At 40.1% G+C, this 24,420-nt stretch overlaps 1 protein-coding gene across 9 annotated transcripts in view; it reads right to left on the bottom strand.

Moving 5' to 3' along the window:
- DIP2B (disco interacting protein 2 homolog B) overlaps positions 1-24,420 on the bottom strand; it is a 208,110-nt gene that overhangs the window by 30,814 nt on the left and 152,876 nt on the right. For 6 of the 9 annotated variants that reach the window (XM_023643546.2, XM_023643545.2, XM_023643548.2 and 3 more), the window contains 14 exons: positions 23,987-24,097; positions 22,586-22,709; positions 21,875-21,984; positions 18,996-19,098; positions 17,791-17,855; positions 15,681-15,774; positions 15,087-15,206; positions 13,711-13,825; positions 13,001-13,140; positions 12,218-12,354; positions 9,123-9,203; positions 6,955-7,082; positions 5,084-5,198; positions 1,064-1,265 (listed from right to left, as the gene is read on the bottom strand). In XM_023643546.2, coding sequence (XP_023499314.1) covers positions 1,064-1,265; positions 5,084-5,198; positions 6,955-7,082; positions 9,123-9,203; positions 12,218-12,354; positions 13,001-13,140; positions 13,711-13,825; positions 15,087-15,206; positions 15,681-15,774; positions 17,791-17,855; positions 18,996-19,098; positions 21,875-21,984; positions 22,586-22,709; positions 23,987-24,097 — 1,645 coding nt within the window. The remainder of the gene's footprint in view (positions 1-1,063; positions 1,266-5,083; positions 5,199-6,954; positions 7,083-9,122; positions 9,204-12,217; positions 12,355-13,000; positions 13,141-13,710; positions 13,826-15,086; positions 15,207-15,680; positions 15,775-17,790; positions 17,856-18,995; positions 19,099-21,874; positions 21,985-22,585; positions 22,710-23,986; positions 24,098-24,420) is intronic. The other 3 variants (XM_023643547.2, XM_070271397.1, XM_070271399.1) reach the window with 1 other exon arrangement.

Here is a 24,420-nt window from a genome sequence, read left to right as displayed (position 1 = left end):
TTTTTATCTTCTTTTCCCAACATTTGGAGGCTGATGTGCTGATGCACAGTGTGTGTGTGTGTGGATAGTGGGATCTGTAAAGGCCAGATTTTGGCTCTTCTGTGTTTTCAGGCATACAGGAAACAAGGAGCCTCTCATTAATTTCTCATTTAAATTAAAAACATCAACAAAACTGAATGATTTCACATTGGATTGAACAGATATTTTAACATGACTGACTACCAGTTACTCATGCCTTTAGCCTCCTATTCAGTTAACTCTATAACATAGGTCTGCTCAGAAATTAGGCAAAAGGGTAAAACTGACTATTTGGTTTTTTCTCTTTTACATATGGCAATTCACATACTCTTATTTGCGTCTTGAATTTATTGGAATATGGCAAATGCAAAACATGCTATTAATCTTGTGCTTCTAATCCAGAAAATTTCTGAATTAAGAATCTTGCTCCTCAGCAGCGTTATAGGCCCAAATCAGACGCCTAGAGCTAAAAATGAGTGAGGGATAACTCTAGGTAAGAGATGCCCGACAGAAAGCCAGTAGAACACAACGACTCAGGGTGTGGACTTTAGTCACAATCAGTGTGAATCTCAGCTCTGTCACTAACTAACTAACTATATGACTATCTATATGACTTTGGGCACAATTCTTAACTTTTCTGAACTTTACCTTCCACAGCTGGGGGCAAAGCTTTGGGATCACATCTGTAAAATGTAAAAACTAGCTAGCGTTTGGCTTTTAGCAAGCACTCAATAAATACTAAGTATTCTTATTATCAGAACCTTACTCTACTTCCACAAGGAGGATTCTGATCATCTTGATGCCAGACCTTACAGCCAGGGGAAATGGAGGCACCTACCGAGAATTACTCAGAAGAGGGAGCCAACAGGAAACCCAGAGAGGCCTATTCAGCAAGGTCTCCATCCTCCGTGCTTTTGGTCAGCTGATACTATACTTTTGTTGCTAATCATTGTAAAGTCTAACTCTAGAGAAAGAATCATGGTGGTAGAATTCAGCTTCTTGAAGCTACAATTTTAATGTTATGTTGTCAAAGTCAGCACATTACCTGGTTGCTTTTGCCGGGGTTTTGGCAAATTGGTCACACATGTATGCGGGCACATGAGAATATTGCAAGGATGTAGAGATCCCTCCAGAAAGAGCTGTTTCGTCTGAGATATATGAATCCCTCCTAGTGGAGTTTTTGGCAATGTATTGGCAGGTACCAGAGCAAGGCAATAAACCCCTACTTGATGAATGCTATCGATTGCCTAGAAAAATAAAAAAAAAATTCAGTGAGATTAATTTTACTACATTTTACAGCCTCCTAAGATAATCCATTATTTTACTCTATGATTTTTCTTTCTCTAACTAGTCTAGATCTAGAATATTAAGATCCCATACATGTAAAGGTACCTAACCACTTCAGCGATGGCAGAGATCTACAGAAGGGTAAGACAGGATGCAAATGGTCAGAGGTGGATACTGATTTTTTTTTTTTTTTTGAGGAAGATTAGGCCTGAGCTAACATCTGCTGCCAATCCTCCTCTTTTTGCTGAGGAAGACTGGCCCTGAGCTAACATCCGTGCCCATCTTCCTCCACTTTATATGTGGGATGCCTACCACAGCATGGCTTGCCAAGCAGTGCCATGTCCGGACCCGGGATCCAAAGTGACAAACCCCGGGCCACCAAAGCAGAACGTGCGCACTTAACCGCTGCGCCACCAAGCTGGCTCCGTGGATACTGATTTATAAACCTCAATATGTTCTCTCTTGAGTGAGATCAGAAACCTAGAAATTTGTTTTGGTTCTTTTAATATTTTCATTGTCCAACATGGCTCAATGAAGAAGAGGCAAAGTACTTTTATTATGAACACAACAGAAGCTCTGTAAGTGGGTCCCTCCTGAAGTGGTTCACCAGGTTACCAGGAATCCCCTCTGTGAAACATCCAGGTGAGCCTGCTGCACAGGGAGCCCTGGAGGCCACCAGCTCCCTGACTGCGCCTCTGCCCCCAGCCACGCGCCTCTGCACGTGCTGAGTGTCAGCTGTGCTGGCTTCGATGTCTTTCACGCCAGCTGTGCTTGTTATTGTGTTCACATCATTTAAGTAAGTGTTCTATCAAGTGGTAAAATATGAGTGCAAAAAGAGAGAGTTATCTTTTGGAAAGACTCATTAAAGGTGAGCTCCTAATAACTACCATTGGTAGGTATGGGGAAAAGCAAATAGAAAAAAACAAAAGACAAGTTGCAATTTGTAAAGCCTGGGTCTCAAGTTTTCAAAAATATTACCAATGTGAGGCATCTAACTAACTTTGCAAACTGGAAAACAGTATTACTAACTTTTGGGATGATGACAATCCATCACTTTTTATGGGAATTTATCTGTTCTGCTAAAAGACTTTGAATTGCCAGGGTTTTATAAATGCATTTTAATTAAAATTACCTTTGTTTTGAGAATTTTCCAAATACAAAAATAAAAATTAGAAATTACTCCTGAAAATTATTAAATGTGTAAAAGCAATTACTCAAAGGGTGGCTACTAGGTTGTGAAACAGCTGGTACGATATGCAATTTTATGCACATCTTATGCCAACTGATGTCAGAGAGCATATGGGGCCAAACTATTGTAAATCTCCCCTTAATCTCTATTTTATATGGCAGGACACGGGATGGAGCACTGCAGGACATGGGAGTGGAGCATTGGAAGAGAACAGGACTCCACAAAGTTCATTTGCCAGTGGAAACTTCTGACATGAGAGTCAGAACTAACCAAGAAATGTCTTTCCTTCAACAAGCATACTTTTTTAAACTAAGGATAATAACAACAGGAAACAGTTATTACATCTGAGTATGGGTTAGGGATTACTCTAAACAATTTACCTGTATTATCTCATTTAGTCCTCACACCACCCTATAAGGCAGGAGATGTTATCATCCCCATTTTACAGATTTAATTCTTTATTTTATCGACGAAGAAACTGAGGCAAAAAGTTCGGTGGAGCTGGGATTTATGCCTCACGGAACCTCACTCCAGGTCCATGCTCTGTTACTGTATTTTTATAAGAGCAACTCTTGAACATCCTAAGAAAACAGATGTCATAAAAAGGTGGGGCTTTTTGTTTTTCTTTGCATCTTTTTACCTCATACTACATCTTTTACCGGATAGGATCTAGAGTAATGACTGACAAATGCTATCCTGGATTCGTCACTGAAAACACACCATCTGGGAAGTCATCTATTCGCCACCTTCCGTAGAAGGTGCTGAGTGCGGTATGCAGTTTATATTAGGAATGGACCTGGAATCTAACAGCCTCTGGGCTCTAACCTCCCGAACATGTGGTGTCCTTACACTCGGCTACGGATCCAAGTGCCCCAAGCTGAGACGCCACAGAGATGGAAATAACGCCCTCTTATTTCACGCTCAAATCAGACCCCAAATGACCCTTACAGGAATTTGGATTAGTAAATTAGTTTTAATTTAATTCCTATGGTTGCTTTCCAGGGAAAAGTAACCAATATCTTGGGGGATTTCATTTCAGTTTCCTGCAATAGGAAAAAAACGTGTAATTCACCACAAGATTCTACCATTATGCGCCAAAGTTCATTCTGAATGAAATAAGCAGTCTGTTTGCTCGAAAATATGAACAGTATAAAGAAACATTCTCTTTGCAAGCCTAATTCTTAGCCATCCTTCTGAGATCAGCTCAGGCCCATCTACTTCATAGTCTTTTCTGTCTAGTCTACCTTCAGTACATTTTCTTTCTTTTCTCTGATTTTCCGCTACAAACAACCTATGCTATACCAGCTGATAATTCAGAATCACAGACCCTGAGGTTAGGAAGAAATCGTAAAAGTCATCTAGGCCCATCACTCATCTCATGCTTGCATCATTTCTAAAACATTACTGCTAACTGGCAGTAAATAAATCCAAACGCCCCAAGCAGACAAGTAAGTTATAGACATTGGGACACTCCCAATAACGTAGGAGTTGCTATGGCAGGGACAGTCCTTGCTTTCTTTGGATCATCCATTTATTCAACAAATATTAACTGAACTGACCACGATGGTGTGCTGGCACAGCTACTAGGCTCTGGGGATTGAGCAGCGAACAGAAGAGAGAAAGTCCTGGCCTTCATGGGCCTTATATTACAGTGCATGTAGAAAACAATAAATATAAACATACTTAGATGGTGACAGTTCAAGTAGAAAAACAAAGAAGAGCGAAGAGACAGAGTGACAGGGAAGGTTAAAGACAGAGTGGGCCTCTCTAAACTCCTGACTGGAGATTATGACTATGATTATTATTTTTGATGTTAATCAGCATCATCATCATCATTTACTGAATGCAGGCACTAAATACTTCCATTAATTACCTAATTACTATCAATTAATCCTTCCAATAAGCTCTGTAATATAGATGATTTTATCCCCACTTTACAGGTTAGGAAATAAACTCAGCGAGGTTAAGTAACTCGCCCAAAGGCACAGACGTGGTAGGGAGTGAAGGTGGGATTCAAAGTCTGTGATTCTGAATGAAGACTGGGCTCTCTCTATCATTCCAGCCTGCCCCCTCTAGAACTACATCCCTTACACCGAGCCAAGTCCTCCTCCTGCCCTAGTGGTTTATCTCACCTAGATCTCTAAACTCCACATTAAAGCTCCTTCAGGGTAAGAACAACGTCTTATATTTTCTTGCATCCCTCGAACTCTAGGCACCACTTATAGCCTGTAGTAAGACTGTAGCTGTTGACGAAAGGATTGATTACTGAAAAAGATGTGTTCCACATATGGATTGTTAAAACTTTCATGGGTAGTAAACACTCAGGCACAAAAAAGTGAAAGAATTTGCTGAGGCAAATCAATTTAATTGTTCTTGGCAACTGGAGCAGAAAAATACCATGTGGTCCACAAAGAGAAATGGTATCAATTATCTGATTTTGCTAATAGTACCCAGAATATTTCAGTAGTGATTAAGAAGAAGAAAATACGGTGGCATAACTGGCCCATCAAAGAAAATGCTTCATTAGTGGTTGGGGCCACTCTGACAACAAAGCCACTCCACCTGGACAAAGACCCACGGCGCGCTCACCTGCAGCACGCGGCTCATCCACTGGAAACTGTCTTCCTCAGACGCGTCAGGTCTTTGTTCCGCGACCACCACGATGCGCTCATCATAAAATACAGACACAGAAAACACAGCAATTCTAAGAGAGACAGATCAGACACATCAGCACTCCCTTCACAACCAGTCCTAGTTGCTTTGCTCAGTTGGAATCACAGAGAGGGGACATCCCCACCACACTACCCAGGAATGAGTAGTTTAGAAAAGAAAATGTCACAATCATTACCATCAAAACAAGGACTCAAATAACACGTATTAAGCACCACTGTTGTGAATGTTGGGACATAGTGATAAATAAGACAAAGTCCCTGTCTTCATGGAGCTTGTGTGTCAGAGAGACAGAACAAAAAAATCAATATAAAATAATGTCATGTGTAATACACACTGGGAGAAAACTAAGGCGGGGTAAGGAGGTGGAGTGGTGTGCGGGGGGCGGACTACAAAGGCAGGGTGGTTGGGGAGCGCCTCCCTGAGGAGTGGACACTGGAGCAGAGACCTGAATGAGGTGAGGACGCGAGCCATGCGAAGATCTGGAGGAAGAGGTTTCCGGGCAGGAGGAACGGAAAGCGAAAAGGTTCTGAGGTAGGAACGAGCTTGGCAGGTTTGAGGAACAGCAAGAAGGCCAGTGTGCCTAGAGCAGAGTGGTGAAGCAGAGAGTGGTGGGGAGAGGTCAGATCCAGGCAAGGGCGGTCACAGAGGACCTGGCAGGCCAAGGGGACGGGGATGTTCTGAGTGAGGTCTCCGCTCAAACGTCCCCTTACTAGTGAGGCATTCCCAGACCACCCTATATAAACCGGCAAGCACACTCCCACCCGCTGTGTTCTTTCTGTAGAGCACTTATCAGCATCTCACACATTCTCTGTTTCCCTATGTGGTTCCTGTCTGTTTCCCCCAACGAGAATGTGAGCTTCACAAGGGCAGAGACTTGGCCACACCCTGAGCATCTGGAAGAGTGGCATACAGTTGGCACCCAATAAATATTTGTTGAATGAATGCACGAAAGAATGGGAAGTCACTGGAGAGCTGAATGTGCCAGCATGTCCAACCATCTCCCTTTCTTCCTTCCTTTTACCCACACATTTACTGAACACCTACCGTGTGCCAGGCACTGTGCTGAGTGCTGGGGATATACTGTGACCAAGGACAGAAGGTCTAGTGCCCCGTGGAGTTTACCTCTCACAGGATGCCACATCATTATAACAAACTACATGCTTCAAGAACGGGTTCTGTATTGGTTTAATTAATTTTTCTTACTTAAAAAACTACAGGGACACTAAGATTGCTTTAAAGACATATGTCCATCATTGTAAATAGGACATCAATTACTCAAATATGTACCAAACATCTTTTCTTGGATTAATAAGCAAAGAAAAAAGGATATGTAATTGACTTCATCCATGGAATCTGAAATTAGCACTTATGTACTACGTCAGTCTCTGCGTTAAGATGGTATAATAATTTAGTTAGAGGTGAGTACGAGAAACAATTCCTAGACGTGAAACTCCTGTGGAGTAGCAGCTATCTCACCTAGACTGAATGGGCCTACTTCTGTATTGAAGGAATGCAGGAAGTTCAATGTTTTAGAATTCTCAGTCCTCAGGATTCAACAAATAGTAATAATTAAAAACTGAATACAGGATATGGTTATGTCTTATTCCTCTCAATTACAGCCAAAGAACCAGACATTTTAAGATAAATGCTCAAAGCCCAGTTTCTGATATGTTTAACCAAAAATAATCATTTGGAAAGAGAATCTACAGAATACAACTCAAATCACCCTATAAAGAGATATTTAGAATCCACTGGAATTGCTAACACTGGAACTTTGTACTACTCACCTTCCTCTATAAACAGTCTTTATTGATTCAACAGCCAATCCAGTAGCAACAATGTCATCAGCATTATGTCTGCGACCACTAACCATCAGTAACCCATCCATTTTTCCAACCACAAACACCAAGCTGCCCTGAAAGGTAACAAGGATTTACCTTGATTTCCATAGTTCAAATACTAAAACAGACATTTTACTTCCTGCTTTGAAATAGATCTCATTAAAAATAGAAGAAAGAAAACAATATCATATTTTATGGATTCTAAGAAAGTGTTTCACATCTTGACATCTCAGAAATCACGAGGGAAATCAGTGGCATCTTACACTTAATGGGGTCTCATGCTACATAAGAAGGGGATCCGTTCATATCGATTCTTAGGGAGGAATTTTATAAGAAAGCAACTAGGATTCCACACAAGCAGTTTATTTTCCCAGCCATGATTATGTATTAGTTCATCTTTTGTACCTATTCATGGGATGGATGCAGAGGAGAAAAATTTTAATTCATTTAATACTGGAATTAGGAAGAGATTAAAACAGTTTTAATGTGAGAATGACTGTTTCAGGTTCAAGGGTAATGCTGTTTCCATCTGGCAAGATTAGCAATCAGCGAATAACGAAAGGTCTAAGGAACACTATACGAGCCCCTCCTTTCCAGGAAGATAACAAGCTGCAGGAAAGTCTGCTGTCAATGCCCTTTTTAAAAGGCTGTATAAATAATTTTACTATCTGTTATTATCAATAATTCTCCCAGACCCATTTGCAATAAATTAATTTTTCCCATTACAGAATTCCTAAATTTCTTGGACCATTTACATATATTCAAAGATGAAGTAGTCATCTCCATGTGAATGTCACTCACTGATTTACTGGGCACAATATAGGGCCACACAGTGACTGACCTAGGTAAGTAAGATATAACCTCTGGTCTCAAGAAGCTACTGGCCCATCCCAGAAGACAGAAGAGAACCAGCCATTTCCCAAATAGTCTGAAAAGAGCTACAGGAAGTAAATAAAGAGAACGAGACAGTCACAGCTAGTCCCCCAACGTCCGTTTCTCTATTTCTTTCACAGTAATAGAATTTTTAGCTGGGCATGGCTGATGAAAATAAAGACTGCATTTCAGCCTCCCCTGCAGGTAGGCGGCCATGTGACTAGTTCAGAACAATGAGATATACGTGGAAGTGTCGCTCAGCAGCTTCAGGGAATCTTCCTTAAGAGACAGTAAGACTGCACGCTTTTCTCTGTCCTGTTTCCTGGAAGGCAGATGTGATGGCTGGAGCTCCATCGTGGACCTAACTAGTGGAGCTGGGTCTTTGAGAATTTCTTGGTGCTGAGTGAAGAAGTCAAGACAGCAGGTATAGACTTCTCTTTCTAGGACAGCAGTTCTCTTAGAGGTATGTCCTCACCTCCACTGCCCCCATAAATAGTGGGGAAGAAACAAATAAAATTAGACCTTTTCTTATATAAGGTAAGCTGCTAAGAGGAGAAGAAAGAGAGGGTAAGGCGGTAATTAGTGATGGATGAAGGTATAAGGGCTTAACTGCGATAATGAATGCCTATTACTTATAAAATAAAATCCACGCTTCCCATGATGTCACGCGAAGCCCTTCAGGATGGAGCTCTCTGCCTTGCTTGTTGGCTCACGCAGCTAACTGCGAGCTCTCGGAGAACAGGTTTTATATCCTAATTATCCCTGTAAACTCAGTGCCTATAAATACCAGTTGCTGAAAAACAAATTGCTTTCATTCAAAGAATTCAAAGTCAATTCATTCGAAGAATTGACTGTCACACATGGTGTAGTGCTGCCGCTTTGTATGAAAATGCTTTGTACTCTATTTACTATGGTTTCCCTTTGCTATTGAAGGTAACTTTTTCAGCACTATTCTAAATTATTGAAACATATTAATCAAATCAAAGAAAGCTAGCAAGAATAAGTGACGAGAGTTTTGAAAATAAAAAAGAAATGACTTAGTTTGAAGGACTGAAATGAACTTGGGTAACGGAAACAATAAACATTAACTCATTTTATAACATTCTTATTATAGGAACTGCCCTAAATATAAAAGTGTCCTTGTAACACTCTTGAACTAATCAGAATATGTTCTGTTCTGTGAACTAAAGTACAAATATTTGGATCAGATGCACCAAAACAAACATGAAAGTATCACTTACCGGCCCCACAAACCCCAGCAATCCTGACCGGATGAATGGCACGTCCCCAACAGGAGAGCCTGTGGAATTCACTGGAATCACCTAAGAGACAGAAGGAAGAAAGTGAAAATCTGAGCTTTGTCTTAAAAATTGCGTTTGATTTTTTAAAAGTCTTTAAAAAAATTATAACAGTAATACATGCTTGTTGAAAAGCTGAAATTATATAAATAGTGAATCCAGTAATCCACCTCCTTAAGAGATAACATTTACAATTCGTAGTTTCTCTCTCTAGAATTTTTTCAGATGTGGATATCAACATATTAAAATTTTTTTAAGGGATTATATTATAAATAGTGTTTTGCAACTTGCTTTTTCACAAACTGTATGTTACATATTTTGCACATAATATCTGTATTTTGGATACCGTTACAGGTTGGTAACAGTCGATCAGCTCCCTTTGTACGATAGTTCTGTAACGCACCATCGCATGGGGGACGGGAGAGCACAGCCCTTGGAGTCAGATGTAAGCTCAGTTTCTGGTTCTGCCACTTGCTGGTAATGTGGACTCTGGGTAAATTCCTGCACTTCCCTACGCTTCATTTCTTTGGCCATAAAATGGAACTCCCAATGCCCTTCACAGGCTGACGGTCAAGATGAAGGGAATAGAAACAGATCTGCAGACATACGCACAGTGCCTGCCCAAAGTCACCACTCAGGAAACTACTGGAATTAGTACTATTAGAATGTACCTAGTCTTTCTGGCTGTGTAGGTCATTCTAATTTTTCACTATTAAAAACGGTGCTTTACTAAAGACTCCTGTACATATTTTTGTGCGTTTGTACAAAAGGCATGATGAGTCTTCCATTTTAACAGGCTATGCTATAAAATTATTACAGCAATTTACACTCCACTAATACCCATAAGAATGTTTTTACTATACTTTGTCAATCTGGTAGGCAAAAAAAGATATCCCACTGTAACTTTAACTGCATTTCTTTATAAGCAATATGGATTAAATTCTTTTCCTTTATTTACTGGCCATTTGCATTTCTTTTGTGAATAGCCTATTCATGTCTCCTGTCTATTTTTTTCTATTTCACTGGTTTTTTTCCCTTTAAGTTTTAAGATTTCTTTTTTATACAGGGAACAATTATAACAAGAGCTAACATTTATTAAATGCTTATCATGAGTCAGGCATGTTCCAATTGCTTTAGCTAATCCTCAAGACAGCCCTAGGAAAGAGGATTCTTATTTCCCTTTTACGGATGAGGATGTGAGGCGCAGAGTTGCATCTGCCTCCTAGCAAACAGCTAGTAAGTGAAGGCGATGGAAAATTAGCTCTTTGCTCTCATGTGTTACAAGAGTTTTCTCACCAGTAGTTTATTTTTAAAATGCACTTTTATTTTCTGACCAGTCATTACTAGGTCTTTTGTCCTGGTGAGATGTTAACCCACTCTCAGGGTTTAAATATAAGAATCTAGTAAGAAAGATACTAGAAACTTTAATTTGTAAAACCAAGGCAACCGTTTTCTCCTTTTTGGGTTAGGATTTTTATTCTACTTCACTAGTATTATATTTATACTGCAGATTTCAAAATTTCGTCATCACTATGAACCTGGCAGTTTGAGATTAAATCCGAGAATTTTGACTAGGCATTGTCCTCACAGGAATGGCAACATAATAAAATATTATCAGTATCTTCGAATATTGCTTGAGGATCTCATTTACAGCAAGGAAAATGCAATGAAGAAAAATTCAGATCTTGGAAATATATGTAATCCAAGCACTTAAAAATAAGAGAAATAGAGTGAGATCTAAATTAGTAAAATGTATACATACTCAGCAGAGGTAATTAGTCACCTGAGAAAGTAAACCCAGAGACTGGCAGTGAACATATGCTTTAAGAGTCTGCAAAGATCTACTTCTATCAAGTTGAACTGCTCACAACTTTTGAAGATAGGCCAAGAAGGTAGTAGTAAAAAGATGATGATGATGATGGTAATGACAGACAGACATTTAATAATTTATACCATTTTAGGTTGTGTAAACACAGACGATGGTCAGCCCAGGAGCTCTTAACCTTCTTCAGCCACCACACCATTCATATAGCTAACACTCTTCCCCGGTTACATCTACTGCTACATAATTTCATATGCTGACTTTCAAGGGGGACAGATGTGCCCTGCCATGCTGAAACTGAGAATCACCAGTCTAAATGAGCCCAAAAGGAAGCTGGAAGAACTGAAAAGCGGCAGTGGTCATATAGGCCCCGTCTAGTAGGAAGGTGACATGGCCCATAAACCAGAGTTCTCTGTTCCCTAAAAGGTACCCTGAGGCAGGTTAATCCCAATTATGAAATACAGACAATTAATTATGCCTGTTCTGATCTCCAGGCTCACCAGGCACCTTTCATCACAATTTGGCTTCATGTGCAGAAGTGCCTGCAGGGAAACAATGTGCTAGTTCCTCTAGAATACGAGCTATTTGAGGAGCTTTGTGTATTTTCCTGTTGTACCACAAGCATCTAGAACAGTGCCAGATACATAGAAGGTGCTCAATAAATATTTGTCTGAAAGGCTGAAGAATGGGAGCAATCTGCCCTGTGACAGGACAGTTCATTTTTCATCAGTAACCCGGCATTCTGGTTTACATCAGTCTCTACAAGCTCGGTTAACGTGAGTCTACTCTCAAGAGATGGATCCATTCTCACCATACTCTCAAGATTAAACTTTTGGGTTTATAAAGCTCAAACCATGGCATATTCACCAGAGTGAGTTTTTGTGAGGCCTCTTACTCTTTATTTACCTAGATAAGCAATAGCACTTCCTGTGTGCCAGGTGCTGTTCTAAGCACTTTATAAACATTAACTCTTTCAGTTCTCATGACAATCCTATGAGGTAGGTACTACGATTGCTCACATTTTAAAGATAAGGAAATTGGGGCACAGAGAGGCTAAGCAACTCACCCAAGGTCAGCAGGGAGTGGCAGACTTAGGATTCGAACTTGAGCAGTCCACGCTCTCCACTGCTACACTATGCCATGCCCATCAGCCAGCTCATCTGCCCTGGGATACCTGACCTCCCCAGTCTCCCTGAGAAGCTTGCATAGCACGTACCTCAAATGTATTTTTTGTCACACCAGCAAGCCCAAAGTACATCATGCCTCCTGTTCTGGAGCTGACACAGATTTCTCCGATTTCATCTGTTTTGCAGAGTTGGGGAGGTCCATCGGGTCTCACAATGCACATCATCCCTGGTGTACAGAAGAGACAGTTAAGGTACAGAGATCTGGAAAACTCCTGCAAAATAACAGCTCGTCCCTGTGAACCCAGGAAAACTTAGCATTTACTGAGTGTCATTAAGTAAGACTACCAAACAGGAATGTTAAAAATAGACCTGACACTACAAAAATATACCTGAAATTTCTATTTTTTAACCCTGATGATAAATAATTTTTAAAATTCAGCAGCTAAAACACAAAACAGATGCAGACTGAAACTTTTAAAGAGAGTGACATATTAAAAATGACTGCAAAGTCCAAAAAATAGGTTAAATGAATTTACCCCTAGGCAGGTCAAACTCAAACCCTCAAGAAAGCAGTGTGCTCTAACTTTCTGCTGGCCCCAAGGTCTTGGCAATTAGTGAAAACCAGACAATTTTAGCATCACTCAGTCCTTAGCTTTCCATGTGAACAACTGTCATTGAAGCATTCAAATTAAATCATTCCATACTGTCAGGAGGCAAGTACAATCAGAATCACCTATTAGAGAGGCTTTGAGAAATGAAGTGACTAAGTTCTGAATTTTAGATTCCTGGTTTTGAATCTCATATTTTATTAGGCTTGAGTATCTCTAATGAGAAATCTTTATGAAAAACCAAATGTGCTCCTGAGAACTCACCACCGGGCATTACGTGTCCCACGTCCTGGACCGTCAGTGCTGAATTTTTATCTTCGGTATTGACCCGTATGACCCCATAGCTCAATCCGTTCATTGAGAGAATGGCTCTTCCCGGCAAAGGGGCCCCTGGAACTCCAGGCCTGAAAACAAAATAAACTCATCAAATCTGGCAAATTAAATGATAGTAAGAGAAAAGTATGAATATGTAGGAAAGCAAACATCCTCTGGCTGCTATACACAAAAATCCTCATTTTCTCTACCAAAAACATGCAGAATTAATCAAATTCATATGGACAAAGCATGGCCAACTTTCATTCAGGTGGAAAAAGCAAATTTTAATCAGGAGTTCAGAAGAGATTGGCTTGTGTGTACTGTATATGTACTTTCCATACTTGAGCTATGATCAAGAACAGCCTATTTCAGTCTAAGTTGCTAACTAAGGATTCCAAAGAGCAAAACAACACAGAAAAAGAACTAATTCACAAATGCAAGATGAGAAGAACTAAAGTAAATCTTCAGTTTGCCAGTTACACTTAGGGCGAGAGTGGGAAAAATAAATGAGATGCTTCAAACTGCTTTATAAAATCATTTCCACTTTCAGGCTTATGAAGCAGAAAATTAGCCAGCACTCCTTAGGATCGCCTAGTAAATACTGCACATTGGATCAAAATTGTAAATTACATCCGGAGCACCAACATTCTGAATAATACCTTCGGATTGCGACAGTCATGGCTTCCGCAGAAGTAGCACATGGACAGATGGCCTCAGGCTTCAATCCATGGCTTTGGAACAGGCTCAGGAAGGCATCACAGGATGACACAGACCCTAAGGAGGAGGAACAGATCAACTTGAAAGCTGAAATTGTGCTTTTCATTACTACAGGAAACTGGCAAAGAGTGGAGAGCCGACACATTTGTTTCTCACGAGAACTCTCATGGTACACCATTAATTCCATACAAATATTTTACTGTGCCTGTTAGATGGCTGATACACTTCAAGGACAAATGAATGCTCATCCAGCCCACGAAAGGTGACAGATGCTATTTAAAGTTATAACCTGGAATCCAGCTGCTCCCACCAAACTGCCCGATCAGCAGCAGAGATGCGTGGCAGGCAACAGGTTGCCAGTTTGGAACTGAGCAACTCTCCCCGAAGTCACTATTTCAGCCAGTGCAGGACTAATATTCTGGCTTATTTCCACCCTCTTCTGTGTGATATTCTCTGCCTTGTTTCTTATTAAGGTCAATCCCATGTCTGTGTTTTATACCAGGATGATCATTGTGACTACTGACAAAAATCCGTTTATGAAAAAGAGCACAGCATCTAAAGCTTTACCTGATTCCACTGTGTGGCGGCTCAGGGTGTCTGTGCTTGTGGGGAAAAGCTGGTAACACGGTAAGATTTCTAAAAGCTTTTGCAAATTCCTTTGATTTGATGATAAGGGGAATTTTCATAAAGTCCAGACACTCAGTTACATCAAGTCACCTTCTTAATGCTCATTTTAATTACATGATAGAAAAAGGATATAAATGAGTGAGCAAGGAGGAGTGGTTTTAAAAGCTTGTGGACCTACAGGATGATGAATGGATAAATAAAATGCGGTATATTTATACAATGCAATATTATATGGCAATAAAAAGGAATGAAGCATGAACACATGCTACAGCACAGATGAACTGGAAAACATGCTCAGTGGAAGAAGCCTGTCACGAAAGACCACGTAAGCACGACTGCATTTATATGAAATGTCCAGGATAGGTAAATCTACAGAGACAGAAAGTAGAGTAGCAGTGGCCTAGGGCTGGGGGACAGAGGGTGAGAAATGGGCAGCGACTACTCATGGGTATGGGGTCTCCTTTTGGGGTGATGTTGTTATAAACTTAGATCACGGTGGCAGTTGCCTAACTCTGTGAATATACTGAAACCACTGAACTGTACACTTTAAATGGATGAGTTGCATGGTATGTGAATTATATCTCAATATGGATGTTAAGAAAAAAAAAAAAAAACTTACAGAAAACAAGGCAAAAACCTCAACCTACCAAAAGAAAGGATATTCCCAGACCCACATCCTAGAAATACTCACAGGGATTAGCTCCATCAGTCACAATTAACATCCGGAGGGAACTCAAGCTCACATCTCTTTGGTCCCGATGTGCCATCATAGCCCAGTGCAAGTCTCGACACTTTACTAAAGCTACCTTGGCTATAAATTCAAAAGGGATAAAGTTAACACACACATGCCCGCTAAATGGGTACGTATTTAATACAATAAAAACATTTTTACTTATTTTAGGGATCACGATGTTCACTTAGAGAAGATAAAAAAGGTTTCAGAGAAATTGTGCCAGGTGCTCCAAGGTAGCAGCAACTGACAGGACACACAACCATTTTGCTCACTGTGACCTGTAGGCAGGCCACATTTCCCAGCCAATGAAGCTTTGAACACCAAAGCACCCAATAAATCTAATTCAGGGCTCAGATTCAGGCAAATTCATCTTAATTCTTAAGAAGGACATAAGCGAGATGAAATAGACAACATACCTAATTTTATAGTAATTGAACTCTAAAATTTGTCAAGCCACCTAGGCAAAGGATTATGTCCCCAGAGAGAAATTTGAAAATCCCTGAAATCTTAGCTCAAACAGCTACATAACGGAAGCTTAGATGCTGTAACTACCTTTGTGGGCATGTACTCTTTGGACCCAAGAGAGAGGGCAAGTCTTCATAACGGAATAGGGTACGCTAATTGTATGCATCTTATTCATTACATTCTGAAAAGCAAAGAAAGATAAAAAGCAATCAATACCTAAGACATACTTAGCATTTTAAAATTGAGCTGATATTTTGTTAAAGACTGTAATCATACAAGTAATACTCAAATACATGCTCTTTGAAAAAATCTGAAATATTAACTTTAAGGTTGAAGTCTCCTTTGCCACCCACCCTCACACCTGGTCCCCTCCTCTCCTCCTCAGAGAGGATCACCGTTATGAATCTGGGATGTTTCCTTCCAGTCCTTTTTCTGCATATTTACATATGTATTTGTCCCCATAGAAACGTAAAGGATTTTTAACATATAAGATGTATTACACATACATCGGCAACTTTCTTTTTTTCCCTTAAATTGTTTTAGAGCCAAATCTATGCACATCAGTATAAGAGAGCTACACAATTCTTTTGAACTGCTACATAGTGTTCCATAGTATGACTATACTACCATTTATTTGGGCATTTCTTTATTATTGACAATTTTTTTGCTATTACAGTGTTTCAAGGGACATATTTATACTCCCTTCCCTGGGCAGGTGTGCAAGTGTTTCTCCAGGGCAGACACAGAAAAGTGGTCCTGTGGGGCCTCAGGAGAGATGCTCTTCAAATCTGACAGACACTGCCAAGCTGCCCTCCCACCAACTCAGTGCCTTCACCATGGTCAGGCTCACCACATACCACAAAGGTGTGGGCAGTACAAAGCAAGAAACCCAAGTTTCCCTGTTGCTCAGAGAGGTCCTGCCCAGACCTGTTAGGTGTTTGGGTAGATAAAGCCGAGTGAGCTGAGGGAGTAACGCAATTTGGTATCTCTCCTGCCACCCAAACCAAACATACCTAGGACTCCCTGTCCCCAAAGAGACTCAACCTCAAGAGAAAGTAACTCTTAGTATTTAGACTGGCCATTTTGTTCACGATCTAAGTGGCCCAAAGAAACGAAGATTATAAGCTTCTTTTTCCTCCCCGCCTGAAGTTTCTAGCTATGGTGACACACTTTTGGATTTCAGGGAAAGAACAGTTTTTATAACTAACTCTTCACACATGTCCCTATCTTGTTCTTTGTGTCACAAGGAGAAGATCCCTCTAACTTCCCACAAGGGTTTTTTAACTGCTGATAAAAAGCAAAATGGGAAGGGCTTCAGAAAAGAGCTGGAAAGTAGCATCAAGGACTAAGGCTATTACTAATCTGAGGGTCCTGGGTGAAAACGGACCCTCCTCCTCTTCCTTCATGCTTCACTTTCAGCTCTTTCTCAGAATCCTGTACCGTGTAAGGAAGGTGGACGAGGTCCCCTCGGAGATCCTTTTCAACTCCAGCATCTGTTATCTCTCCTCTCTCCCTACTCCTAATCAGCATGCTACATATGATAGCTTTTCCCACTTGAACTGTCCCCTCTCTTGACCTCCACCTCAAAAATATCTCTGTATGGCTAAATCTTATTTATTTTTCAAAGTCCAACTCAACTTCACCTCTTCCATAAAAATAGCCTTGATGCCAGAGCTGAGAGGAGCTCACCTTTCTCTAACCCCCATAGCATGTTACCTGCTTCCTCTGTTACAGAAAGTAGCCTGAGCTACCTCATCACTCCATTCTTTCACTGCAGCACGGAGTCATTCCATACATTTTGTCCAATGGAAAGGCTGGATGTTATTAGCTACAGTTGCCAAGTTCTAAATATATTTATGTAATCCTTTCTTCAGAAACATACTTTTTAAATCATCAATAAATATTTAGAGACTTGTAGAATCTTTTAGGCTTTGAGCCATCATAGCAGATGTTTTAAAAACTTTTGATCCTAAGTTCTCCCACATACTATTATGTGAAGAAAAAACAGAATTACATTCTCCTTAAAAAAAAATTACTATTTGTACTACAAAATTAAACTCCTCTGGAGAATATTATTGATCTTTTGGGGGCTTAAATTTCAATCAAGCACTGAGAGATGCTCTGGTTACCCAGCATGCAGATTGACCTGAATCCTGAGCACAATGTACCCTACAGGCCTTAATTCTGAGGAGCTTACCGCAAACATGCCATGCCACAGCCCAGCATCCTTCTTAAAGTCTAAAACATTTACTACTGTTTCCCCTAAAATAGAAAAAACACACGGAAATCATCTTTAGTGTTAAGTAGCAAAGTCATGTCACTTGCCTCTATGAAACAACTGAATTGGTACTTTGAAAGAAATTACTAAAAGCTCTCAGGGTCTTTTGATTACTTGAGGGTCCCCTCAAGTCGGCTCGGGGACTGATCAAGAGACAATGAGTTCAAAATTCCTTATGGCTTAGGCACTATCTTCCAAGAGATAATATTTTTTCCCTAATTATATAAAGAACATATGTTTACTTTAGAGACTTTGGAAGTTTCCTGAACACATGTAAAAGATTACACTTCCTAGAGAAAATAAAAAATGTTGGTTGTATATATATCTGTAACTTTTATCTACATAGACACACATATTTTAAGCATGCTTATAGATAGATAGCTAACATAACAAAAGTGGCATACACTGCTCTGTATCTAATTTGTTTCCACTTAATGATATATTGAAACAATTGCCCCCTATCTTTAATATTCAAGAACATGGGTTGTAATGCCTGAGGGTATATAACCCATTATATGAACTGTTATAATTTGATCAATCCTTATTTTTTGGCATTTTGATTGCTTCCATTATATATACACTTTACCAAACAATGCTACTCTATAACACACATGTATTAACTTGTTTCATTCTATGAAAGGAAAATAAAACACTAAAAAAATTAATATTGTAAAGAATATGCTAAGGCAAATAGTTCTCACACAATATATATCAACACATCTAAAATTCAACAATATAGAATACACTTTTGTGTTTGAATTTGTGCTTTCCCGTAGCTAAATTTCTTTGACTTTAACTCCAAACCATACAGCTGGTGGCAGCTCTATACACAGGGCAAGATGGAGACACCTGACGCGCCGCAGCTAAGAAACACATGGTTTTAATTAATTTTCTAATTCTGCACTCAAGAATCATGTTTTACAAATTTGGTTTGCCCAGAATTTTAGTTCCTTTAAATTACAGCATATTTGTGAAAAAGAAGATAGCAAAAGCAAGCCAAGAATGTGTCTTAGAACATGTCACACTGAATTTGGTCATTAACTGGAATCCAATCACTGGGGACTCTGCTGTAGTCACATATATCTGAGGCTCACAATGAGGGCAGTCATGGGACGAAGTCTGACCTTCAGAATAATTGCAGGCCTGGGATAGAGCTTGGCAGTGAGACAACATCGCAAGGCGGGACACCGTGACTCCCATTACACTCCCTTCTTTGCTTGTTTTATACTAGAAAAAAAAACACCAAACAAAACATCAGAAACACAACAAAATGGGTAATTTCAAATGACAAAACTAGAATCCAAAAACGAAATTCAGATAAGCCATGATAACGGGCCGAATTTAACATGTTTCACAGGAATATTTGAGGCTACGCATTTGGGCCCTGAACTCTAATCACACAAAGATAGGACTGGGGAATGACAAAGCTCAAAAAAGCAGGTGTGAACAATTCTTAAAAGTTTAATTAGTCGTCAGTGTGAAGTGGCTGCTAAAGAAGCTAAAACAAATATGTGACATGAGCCGCATTAATAGAAGCACGGTATCAAAGACACGGTGCGCCCAGCACTGCAGTCAAAGGTGCGAAAGACGGGGTCCCTGTCTACCAGAAGCTCCCAGTTTGGGAGGGGGGAGACCTACATATGGCTTATTTACTCCTGCAAATCAATCAACTATAGTTTTGTTCTCACTTCAATGCTCCATTTAAGTTGCTTTTACCAAGATCAGTAACTTTTTGACTGTTAAATTAAAAGGACACATCGCATATTTGGTTTTATCAGACCTTTCTGTAACATCTTCTTTTTTTTTTTTTTTGAGGAAGATTAGCCCTGAGCTAACTGCTGCCAATCCTCCTCTTTTTGCTGAGGAAGACTGGCCCTGAGCTAACATCCGTGCCCATCTTCCTCCACTTTATATGTGGGACGCCTACCACAGCATGGCTTGCCAAGTGGTGCCATGTCCGCACCTGGGATCCGAACCGGCGAACCCCAGGCCGCCAAAGCAGAACGTGCACACTTAACCGCTGTGCCACCGGGCCGGCCCCAACATCTTTTCTTAACGCTTCTCCTTTCCCAGCTTTTGTGATACTCTTCTCTCCTATTCCTATTCTCTTTCCCCCGTCTCTTTCCCCTCCACTTTCTCTGCCCATCTCTTAAATGTTGGCTGGCATTCCCTGAAAGTTGTGTTGTTCTTCCTCTTCTCCGTTCACTTTATCCAATCAGGGTACCACATTCCTGATGACTCCTAATTCTTTATCTCCAACCCAGACCTCTCTCCAGAGATCCAGACTCACAGTCAACTGTTCACCTTGGGTGACCCATAGTTCTGTGAAACCCAATGTATCCAACACTGTCTTCACACCCACCCCTCACCCACGAAAACACCTCTTGCTGTATTTTCTGTCTTAGTGAAGGATGCTGCCATCTCCCCCAGATGCCCAAGTCAGAAACCTGAGAGTCTTTCTTGCCTCCTCCCTCTCCAGAGTCAGTCACCAAGTCCTGCCTCTTCTACTTCTTTACTGTCTCTCAACTCCATCTACTTTCTCTAGCCCCATCACCACAAGCTTGGGCAGCTGGGATAACTGTAAAAGCTGGTCTCCCTGTTTCCCTTCTTAACCTCAACCAAACCAGATAAATCTTTAACAACATATTTATTCTTAGCACCCTTTAAGAGCTCCCCATTGCCCACAGGATACTTTAAACTCGGGAGCAATGTCCTGTGGGTAGTAAGAGGGTTCCAAGTGAAAACTGCAAGTTAATTCAGAACAGCAGAAGCCTAGAAACGGCCCCAGAGGGCAGTAGTTTCACACGAGGCCGGAGGGCTAAGCACCTCTGCTTAATCCACATAATAAAGGGCCCTTCACCTTTTAGGAAGAACCAATAAAGAAGACTGAAAGGAGTGGTCAGCTGGCAGGAGAACTGAGAGCAGTCAGGGAAGCCGGGGAGCAGTTTGAAGGAGGATGGAGCGATGACCCATGTCACCATTGAGAGATGATACGGACCGAGAGTTGATCCCTAAACTTGCTATTTTAATCACCTATTTACTTGTTCTGTCATTTAAACATACTCAGATCTCTTCCATCTTTCAAAGCGATCCTTGCATTCAACATTACCACATCACCTCTCAAAGCTACTGCCCGCTCTCTTCCCTCTTACAGCCAAAGTTATCACCAGAGGGCTCAAGGATGGGTGGAGTTTTTCCCCAAACCTTTTAAAAAAAAATTTATTGATTTGTTTATTCATTAATTTAGCAAACAGTTGGTGAGCATTTACTAATATGTCTCAAGCAGCATGCAGAGTAATCAAGAGCACAGCTTTGAGAGTGAAAGAAGTATCGGTTTGAGTCCCAGCTCTGCCATTTCTGAGTCATATGAGCTTTGGTTGGTTATTCAAGTTCGTTTAAGTCTTAGTGTCCTCACCTATAACACAGGACAGGTTTAATAACAGCCCCACCTCACAGGGTACTTGTGAGGCTTGACTGAGATGATGCATTTAAAGCACTTAGCCTGGTGTCTGGGATGCGGCAGGACTGAATCCCTCAACCGCAACATGTTATCAGTCAGTCAAGTTCCTACACTACCCTCCAATACCAAACCCTCTAGCCGTCTGTTTCTTCCTGCTCTTTATCTTCTGTTAAATTTGTTCAAGGACAGTTCTCTTCCCTCCTCATTTCTCCAGTCTCTTGCTTCCCACCCGCTCCCCTGAAAGCAGCAGAGAAACATCTCTGCCAGTAAATCATTTCTTAAACCTTTGTACTTTAAGTCTTTTGTAACTTTCTTACATGGCAAGGATCAATTTCTTTGCAGCCTTTGCCCTGAATGTGTATTGATGTTAAAAATAATTAGAATAGAATGTCCACCACAAGGCATCTTCTAAGCCAAAAGATGGAAATCTAACAAGCCAGGAGGAACTTCTAACATGAAAACTGCAAAAAGTTTAAAATTTTGTGAGATAGCAACTGAAGCCAAAGAAAAGGCCAGAATGCATGTTCTCGTCTCAGGACTTACCTCGATGTACGCTGGTTCTGTCCCAGCAGGTGAGATGTGGGGCTGCCAGTCCTTAGGTGGCTTGGAAAGGTACTTGGAATCTGTTACAACCCATTTGAGCCGAGGCCAACCTTAATCAAACCCAAAATAAAAACTGAATTGCCTAAGCCATGAGGGAAGAAGTTCACAGTGAATTGGTCATTTTAAATATCAAGAGACCAAATCAAGGTTACTTTATAATCAGTAAAATATTTTTATTAATTTTTAGTGATAAATCACCAGACAATTATACCTTCTTTCAAAAGTAAAATCTTTCCACATGCTAATTCCAGGCCTTGACATTACCTCGACAATTGGGAGGTCCATTTGGCAGTGGAAGTCCACTGAGGTTAGTGGGCTATCCTCTGTCTCTACATGTAGCATTTAGCTTTAGTGAACAGAGTGGTAGCTTTTTCCAACCATCAGCATAAAGGTTAAGGGTGTGGGCTGTGGAATCAGATTTGGGTTCAAATCGCTGCTCTGCCATTTATTAGCTGTGACTTTGGGCAAGTTACTTAACCTCTCTGTGTCTCAGTTTCCTCACCTGTAAAACGGGGATAATAATGGTACCTACTTCATAAGATTGTGAGAATTAAATAAGAAAATATATGTTACTTAGCTATTATTAAATTAAAACACTAAACCACTCAGCTTTAACTTTTAACTAAGAATTCAGGTACAAATATCACTAACCTTTAAACTGTACAATTTCTCCATTCTGGGTTTTTGGCAGCCCCTTTAGACAAACTTCGCTGGTAAGAGCTAAGGCAACACCACAGCTTCCTAGCAAGAAGCCAATCTGCTGCCCTCCAGCATCCTGCGGAGAAAAGATAACGAGCGCGGTCGGGGAGCGAACGTGACACACCCATGCCCAGACTGTAACACTTCAGAATGCTCTGGCACTCATGTGATAACATTCATGAAATCCCACTGATATCTGGCAATTGTCAAAATCCAGTGACAATATATGTTCTTCCAAATACTTTCTACAATACAATGATTTCCTGAGTGCAAATCAAATATTTTATTAATCTGACATTACTAATGACAAATTCTACCAGCCAAATGTAACCATTTTATTCAAAGGTCAGCAATGCTTCTCTTTTAGATTAGAAATAAATGCTACATGGTTACGCGGTCTTGATCTAGCCAAATTCCCAATTCAAAAGCAAAGCAATTCAGGTCAAACCAAAATAAATAATGTAAATGGACACCAAACGTCCAAATTTACAATGAAAGTTATACCCAAATCCATACCTCTTTATTATCCTATTTTAAAGGAAGTAGATTTAAGCTTTACAACAACAGCAGAGAAAACAAAAGATATAGTCTAAAGTATTTCCATTAAAATATCATCTTAAAAGTATCATTATGAAACCACACAAACACTGCCAACTTAATACTTTCAGAACAACCCTATGATTTCCCAACCAATCTAAACACACTCTATCCTATCAACTAGAGTTTCAGGGACGTCAACGTTTTTTATTCCTTTCATAAAATTTTTTTCTTGTAAATCCATAGTCTCCACCATATTCATCTTTATCATCAACTCTCAATAATGTAACTGCATGAGAAGATTAGGATCAAACAGATCATAGAGAAATCAGTTAAACTTGGAAATTTGTTACATACTCTTCAATTTAGCAGAGCTGATGTGTTCTCAAAGTGAAATCCTACACCTAGAGTAGCAACACACCACGAGTGAATGGAAATCCTTGGGCATATGATACAGCTAAAGGAAATCCCTTCACAAAAAGGTCTCCCCGATCATAAATGTGGATTATCTATAGTCTCTGAAGCAAGAGTGGTACTCTTTATAAATGGTAATTGTTGAAAAGTCAATTATGTCCCCATGATTTTTAAGTGATAGATAATACTATAAAAATTCTGAGTTGAAAACGTTATTTTCATGAAACTTATAACTATCAATAAATAATTTTTCTACAACTTTCATGTTTTTAGAAAGTGAAACTGAGTGCTTAAGAAAATGGTCAGTCTGTTTCTAATGTCGTGACCAAGTCATTCGATCCAAGAACCCGACGCCCAGCATGTCACATCAGGCTACATTCCTCTTAAATTTAGCAATGTTACCTTTCTGGTAAGAGGTACCTCTATAGGCACTGGGATCACTTCTGCCAGGAGACATCCATAAAAAGCCACCATAAACATGACCGGATCATTGTTGGGGTAAACCAGGGCTACCTAAAATGCATAATGACATTCAGTAACAGAGGAATAAAAACAGACTAACACGTGCAATGTCACACCCTAAGATATACATATATGTTATATACAACATTTATCAGGAACACAATAAATCAAACTATTTAATAGCCAAAAGGAAATTAAGTTATTGAGAAGGATTCGTAAATCTAAAAAGATCTCCGTCATTTCCATAATTATATTAGACACATTTTAGGAACTATAATGTAAATCATCATCAAGTTAAGAATTTTTCAACCATTCTATTGGTGATTTAGCAGTGAATAACTCACCTTAAGTAGTAAGTTAATTACTTGTGAAAC

Source organism: Equus caballus, chromosome 6, assembly GCF_041296265.1.
Source record: "Equus caballus isolate H_3958 breed thoroughbred chromosome 6, TB-T2T, whole genome shotgun sequence".
NCBI lineage: Eukaryota > Metazoa > Chordata > Mammalia > Perissodactyla > Equidae > Equus > Equus caballus.
This window is presented reverse-complemented; position numbering and strand designations above follow the sequence as displayed.